At 33.2% G+C, this 7,929-nt stretch overlaps 1 protein-coding gene across 1 annotated transcript; it reads left to right on the top strand.

Annotated features, from left to right (window-relative positions):
* Positions 1–6,077: 6,077 nt before the first annotated feature.
* On the top strand, positions 6,078–6,845 carry LOC110024488 (nodulin-related protein 1). The gene has a single exon (XM_020724484.1). The coding sequence runs from the start codon at positions 6,248–6,250 to the stop codon at positions 6,650–6,652; it is 405 nt and encodes a 134-aa protein (XP_020580143.1). The 5' UTR covers positions 6,078–6,247; the 3' UTR covers positions 6,653–6,845.
* The last annotated feature ends 1,084 nt before the right edge of the window (positions 6,846–7,929 follow it).

Here is a 7,929-nt window from a genome sequence, read left to right as displayed (position 1 = left end):
TGTGTCATATTGCTTATGCTATTCAAGAGCCAGCGAATCTTATAACTTGTATCAACATAATGAAATCATTTTAACTGAGACAGACGTTGCGGTTTTTACCATTTTGAGTTTTCCACGTAAAATATTATTTTGTTCTCTCTGTATCTTTTTTCTTTTTATCTCCGCATGTGTCAAATATTTGCACATCATTAGGACATTAATATAGAATTCTACTGATGCAAATATACTAATAACAATAGTTTGACATCGTTTGTGGGAAATCACTCACTCCTCGCAAAATCTATGATATTTGCTAAATGACCGACAATTGTAATATCAATAATAATGGAGCATCCAGCTCCAATGCTCACCATTCTAAAGAACAACCTTCTATATCCTTGGACATCAAAACTTTGCTTTTTGCATCCCCAATAAGCACTATATTGCCAGGGAGGATGTTTCAGGTCTATCTTAGGGGGATTGAGTGTGTAGTATGGAATGGTCCAATAATATGGTTTGACAACTGATACATGCTCTTACATAAGGTTTGACAACTGATACATGCCTCGAGATCAACAATCAATGGAGAATAGCTCAATTGAGAATGCCCGTATGGGATCCCCTCCCCTCAATGATGAAATTCCTCCCTGCCAGAACAAAACGCCGACCTCTTTTATATTGCTAATTCCCTTCATTAATCTCATGTAACTAGACTTGCCCACAACCCTTCAACGCTCCCAAAAAACTTGGCACAACTGTCTTATTAATGTTTCTCAAAATATAAATCACGATGAGCTAAAAAGTGTCACACACAACACACGGCTTGGAATTAACCAAGGCAGTTACATACAGTTGGACGGTGAGAATTAAAATTTTTCATATTCATTTTATATAACTAACTTTTAATAAATGAATGAACCATTAATCAACTTAAATTAAAATAATATATTTAAATTCACATCGTTACTGGTTGTCTATTTTCTATAAAATTTTCCCTTATACCGCTTATCTTTTAATCAACTAATTAAACTTAAAAAGTTAGTTTAAGATAACTGTGAGCTAAATAAACCAGTGAATATTCGCACTCCTAAACTGCATTAAGATAAAGAAAAATAATAATAAACATACCAGTTAAATATTTAATAAATCAATATAAAGGTTTACTATAACAATAACATGTCTATATCATTATATATTTGTATAAGCATCATAGGAGCACCGTTAAAAATTATACTACTTAAAATATTTCAATATCAATATTCTTTTCCATTTATGTGCACAAATATTTTAGTTAATCATGCATGTATAAGAAGTCAATATAATCATATCATGTATGCGCTCATCACATTCAATTCAATATATTATATATAACATACATCAATGCATAATAGTAAGTAGTTACAAACATTGTCAATAACCGAAGAACATGTAAATCAAAATAAAACCTACAAAATAGTGGAGAAGAATCAAGATGTTACCATAGATTAAAAATACGAGTGCACATTTCGATAACAGACGATCTGCTTGCTCTTGTACTACTTGTATCAAATTATCACATATTCAATTATCGCTTAGTTGTGTTGTATTGTATTATTTTAATTAAGATTTTTTTAATTATTGTAATCAAAATTAATATTAAATAGTATTAATTTATACATTTACAATTAAAATCCTATCCTTTCTTTAGTACCAAGTTTAATCTTTAAATAATAAACTTATATATAATATATATGTATACTATTTATTAAATAACTTAAATAAATAAACTTATCCTTATAAAGCCGTTTGCCCTACTCCACCCACGTGAAACCCTTCCTCTGCACACGACTACATCCATTGTGCACGGGGGAGCTTCTTCCCTGCACGTGAGAGATGAATTGCACGCACGGGAGAGCTCTTCTACAACGTCCTCTTCGATTCCTTCGATCGGGAAAATATTTGTGTACATACGTCAGAGGTTATTCAGAGTCATAGAGGTTATATCTGAGTTATACCCCCTGTAATCTCTGTGTAATTCCCTTGTAACATCCGTATAAGTTATTTGTACCCATGAAATTACAGAAGCACGAAACTCATTTATATATTACAGTTATTTTACAAAAGGTTACAGGGATATAACCCCCTGAATAACCATTTATGTCCATTTATGTAGCGCTTCGATCGCGGCTCGACATCGACTTGTCTGCTCTTCGCCGACGCAGCCACCTCTACTACGCTTGAGCCTCCCACGCTACCGCTCCTCATCCTCCTCCCTTGCAATCGATTGAAAGTGCATCAGGAGGTGTCGTGTGAGTAGATTTCATGGTCCCTTCCTCTCTTCTGCTCACATGAAAAAAATGGTTGTATGAGGTAAGTCGCACCCTCCTTTCCCCCTCTCATCCTTTCTCTTTCTTTTTCCTCCATTTTTCTTCTTCTTTTGGACTTGCCTTGTCTTGCTCCGATGCATTGTTTTATAGAACTTAAGTGACCTCTAAGTTTCCGACTATTCGATTCCTCTCCTTCCTTTGACGATGGCCTGACTCGTCACTTCCTCCCCTTTCCTCATTTTCTCTTCCCCAATTAACTGAAACGGGACGTCATAGAGGGTCTTCACCCTTATCCAAGATAGTACTCCAACACCCATTCCCAACGGGCTTCAAACTCCCAAACATTGAGTTCGATGAGGGGGCAACCATCTAAATGGTTATTCACGTCAACATCTTAGACACGATTATGGTCGGGTAGTGCTTTTGTCTTTCACTTGGATAATAAGCTCATATAAGGATGTCAACATCTGAAATATAACCACAATTAAAGAAATACTCCACATCCAATATAATATTATTAGCAATTATCTCTCTCAACTTTTTTTTATAAATAAATAAATAAAATTCTATTAAAATAATTCAAGCTCTACATACAATCCCTGACTACATTTTTCCTCCCTGGATGACGACGTAGTCATATCCTCAAAAGGGCAGCAAAAAACTTTACCTTTAATTCGGGATCCATGTGACAATCGTCCTCTCTAAATTAGGGTACAATTTATCCCATGGGAATTCAACTCGACCTCTTCTATAAGGGATAGCATCGTCAATTAATACTTCGATCAACAATTTTGAATAGTTCCAACATCAACGGTAGATTTTAGTTGATCTCTTCCATTTAGAATAATGTTGCAGGTTAATACTCGAACAGATAGCCTCATATAGATCAAACATTATTGGAATACTTTCTTAGATTTTTTTCGCACGAGTTAACGTCATAGAGCAATGCTCCGATGAACAACTTCAAATGAGTCAAATATCCTTTGACTTTTTCAATGCAGACTAAAGTCATTAAGTAAAACTCCAACAAACAATCTCAAATAGATCAAATATTATATATAAGTGAATTTTATTCTACCTCTTCCAGACAGACCAATGTTATCGAGTAAAACTCCAACAAACAACCTCATGTTGTTCTGACATATACGATGGACCTCTTCAAGCTATATGCCAAGCCCAGTGTTGCTTGTTTCATGTTTTCTAATGGTTATGTCGCCCGTCAATCACTCTTATACGGTTGACTAACTACAATCTGCCACCCGTCTATCACTCTTATTTACATATCTTACGCCTAAACTTTGCTTTTTTTACATTTATACCACTCCAATCTTTCATATCACACAGAAATTACCACTATTTTAATTTCTAAAACGTTAGAAGTATTCCAATGCATGGCTAAGGTGAGATATATGTAAAAATTAAAGGTCGGGGGTCAGATATGTAAATACATAAGAATTGAGTGGTATATATATATAAATCTTCCTAATAATAATGATATGAACATGTAACCCCCAATTTAATGGTGCGTCTATTCATCACAAGTTTCCATATAACCTACAACAGAGCTTTCAATGGAGGAAGCTAATATTAACTCCTATATGAGCAAGACAATTTATCAAAGATTAACTATTCCTTCTAAGAAGATTTACGTACATACCACTCAATTCTTAGGAATTTATGTATCTAACATTTAAATTTTACTTTTACATGTATGTCACCTGAATCATGCATGAAAATATGTATTTCAAAATTAAAATAGTGGTATTTTTATATAATATGAAATATTGCATGGTATAAATATAAAAAAAAGCAAAGTTTAAGGGATGAATAGGTAAGTAAAAAAAATTTGTTGGTATGTAGGTAAACGCCCCAACTAATTAGTGAATAAATTACCCTTTCCACATGAATGAGAGAGAGAGAGAGAGAGTAAAATTCAAATATGATTTACGAACATATCACTCAACTATTGTGTAGGGCTTTCAATGGAGAAAATATTTCGTTCGCACGGTCAACCGCTGGCAGCCACGACACCATACACGCCAGTGGCGGGGGGGGGGGGGGGGGGGGGGGGGGAGACAGGCGAATGTCAGACAAAATATTTTTTCTTTTAAATGAGCCAAACTTGAGCAAGCTCATCAACTTTCGACTTTTTGTGTTGGGATCATTGAAAAATGAATTTGCTCAAATTTAACTCGTGTTTGAAAATATTTGTAAACAGTATGCTCTTCATTGGTTCGAATTAAATTAAATTTTGCTCGTAATCAACTGATCTTGGACTCGAAATAAGCTCAAATAAATTAAAAAGAATAAGTTTTTATTAAAAACATACAAGGAAAAACATAAACTCAAAATGTTATTACACAGCATAATTGCTCCTTTGAATATTGGTTGAATTTCATTCGAATGTTAACTGAATCTTTTTGAACCTTATTCCCATTGGACAAATTGCATTTGCATTTTGTTTGAATTTAGTTTGTATTTCGGACAAGGTTTGCATAAAGTTTGAAGAAGGTTAGAACATGGTTTGAACAAACTTTGATCGAGATTGGAATCATGTATGAATGCAGATCAAACTGAATAAGATTTGATACTAAGTGAGATTTAATGAATATTGCTCAATCAATATTCCCATATGATTAAAATATAATTTATTTTAGTATTATTTATTTTCATTATTTTTTCAAAATTAACTATTTATGTCATTTTATTATAAAATGCACATATTTAATGTACACGGACTGGACAATAAGCATTGCACTGCTCATCTTGAATATCGAGTTGGGCGGAGTAGATGAATGTTAAAAACTAGAGGCTAATGATCTCATAATGTCTAATATTGGAAAAAATATTGCATCAGGAGTCCAGATGTAGTTTTGCATTAAGACTTCAATCAGAGCCTGTCAAACGTACAAACAAACCTACCCATGTATTAAATTAAATTTTTTTTTTAAACTAAGATGGGTCTGCCTGTACATGTGACAGACCTTGATTCTATATTTTTTCCTAATATTGAATATCGAGACACATTATTTGACATTATTGAATTTTGTAGAAAGTAATATTTAATAAATGTGTTTCTAAAATTAATGCAAAGTAGAGCTTTTTGTTAGATCATTGAACTTGGGCCACTTTTTCCTGATTGATGATCCGAGCCTCAACAATCATAAATTGAAAATGCACATGTGATTGTAATTATCTAAAGGGCTACAATTATCTCAAGGTTGCAAATACTTTGCTATCCTAATAATTGTGACTTGTATGTGTTCAAATGTTGTAATGATTGTAAGAGCTTTACACAATGTATCTATTTGTGCTTTGTTTGATCTTTCATTTAAAATTGTTTCATATTAATTAGAATTCAAATGATCTTCTTGTTTTAATCATGACCGTCACTATAGCTCATTTGGGGAACTATTTTTTTGCTATTTTTTATAAATTTGTATCATGAATGTTAAAATTCCAAAAAATTATTTCATACGGACGGACAGCATTCTGACCGTAAATCAGGTGATCTACGGTCAGAATGTATTTTGGTGGGTCTCACTTAATTCTTTTTTAAAAAAAAAAATTGAAATATATCCTGAACAGAATCAGACACTGCATATAGAGATGCATGCAGTGTCCGTATGCAATAATTTCTCTAAAATATAGGGGTTTAAGAAAGCTTATAATTTTCAGAATAGCTTTTTAAAATATTTTCTAAAACACTTGTGAGTTTCCAGGAGCTTGTGGCTAGGAAAAAACAGAGCCAGCTGCGCCACACGTTTCTTGCCATCCACATTTCAAAGTCAATTACAGAGAAAGAAGTAGAAAACAACCAGCCAACAAAAAGCTAACGCGTGATCCTCGCTCTAAAACCGTGTAAACCCTTCTCGGCATCTTAAAAATCACATCTTCATATACTTCAGATCTTAAAAATCAAATTTTTATTTAGAAAACCAAGGCTTCCATCCTTCTTCTTCATGGATTCTCATCCAGATAACACAAATACTTCCTTCCACCCACAGCCTTCACCTGCCCAGCTCCTTTCCAGCGCCAAGGTGGTGGCGAACGCCGCCAAATCAGCTCTCCGCCATGAATCCGCAGAGTTAGACAAGGCGAAGCTGGCTGAGGCTGCTGAGGATCTTCTGAATGCTGCTTCTCACTATGGAAAGATTGAAGAGAAGAGCTATGGAAAGTATGTGCAAAAGGCAGAGAGCTATCTCCACCAGTACCACTATTCCCATTCCTCTTCTACTTCGCAGATTACTTCTTCCACTGCCCATTCTTCTTCAGCTGGCCACTCTGTTCATGGCGGAGGAGGAGTTTCGGATGGTGGATTTGGGGATTATCTGAAGCTTGCAGAGGGGTTTTTGAAGAAACATTAATAAAGCTTTTGTTCCCTCCCCCCCTCTCTCTCTCTCTCTCTCTCTCTCTCTCTCTCTCTCTCTCAATTTGGATTTAGTAATTCCTGTAAATCTAAGTTTTATGAATATTGAGGGGCTTTATTATATTTCGATAGATTGTTTGGCATATCTAATATCTTACTGTAAATTTTATATAAATACCATCCTATTTATGCACGCAAAAATATATTTAATTTTTTAAAAGTTGGAATTGTAATATTATTGATGTGATATGAAAGAGTTGAATGATTAAAGTGTAAAAAACAAAGTTTGGATGTAGATATAAAATTGCATAAGCTCAATGAAAGTATCCCTTGATATATTTCTGAAGTACAGAGCTTCACTATTCTCTTTAAGTAAATAAGATTGGTTACAGAGCTTGGATTGATTTATAAAAATTAATTCCATTGATTATAGATCATTTTTTTAGTGTTTAAGTGTCTTAATGACCTCTGATCTTAAGCCTGTTTGATTTTCACTCATCGAGGCGCTAAATTTAATTGCAAGCATGCCAAATTTGGATATCATCTGATGTTAAATTAATGTTTTAAAGCATTCAATCACACTTCATGTGCTAGATTTGAATTCACTCGAGATCAAATCGAATCACTTTAGTATCATTGGATTCATATTGCTTTGCTATCCAGTTTGGCTAAAAAAGTTATTGAAATCATAGTCTGGATGATATATACTTTTAATTTGTAAGTTATCTTATCTAATATGCATTAAGTTTCATGTATGATCATATAATTTTTTTTGATAAAATATCAATCATTAGATTCATTATGTCATTACAAAAGTCATAAAAAAACATAATGCTTTATGGAGGTTTTTGAATGCATATTAGAGATAGTACATGCCATTTGCAAGGAGGCATGAAAAAAAATTTGTTGAGATTTGTTATCTCATATAGATTGAGTGACAAGTGAGATTTTATCTTAGATTAATTGTACTTGATGAAATAAAAAACTTCTCAATATTTTGAGCTCTTTTAATCATTCAACAAAAAAAATCAATAAAAATTTTATGACAAGTATATCTAATGATAACATTTTTTCTGAAATGTGTATGATTCTAATGGATTATCTATTAAATCAAATGTTTGCTACCAAAATATTCATAGTAAGTGGTACAATAATTTTTATCTAATTTATAATTATATGGTTATATATATACATCAAAAGTGCACCAACACTAATTATAAGTAGATTTAATGTTCTAGAAGAAAAGAACATGAAGAATGAGGGTCCACTGACAGA

The sequence above is a fragment of the Phalaenopsis equestris genome, unplaced genomic scaffold (genome assembly GCF_001263595.1).
Source record: "Phalaenopsis equestris unplaced genomic scaffold, ASM126359v1 Scaffold000258, whole genome shotgun sequence".
NCBI lineage: Eukaryota > Viridiplantae > Streptophyta > Magnoliopsida > Asparagales > Orchidaceae > Phalaenopsis > Phalaenopsis equestris.
The sequence above is the reverse complement of the archived record's forward strand: the minus strand, read 5'-3'. Positions and strand labels throughout refer to the sequence as shown.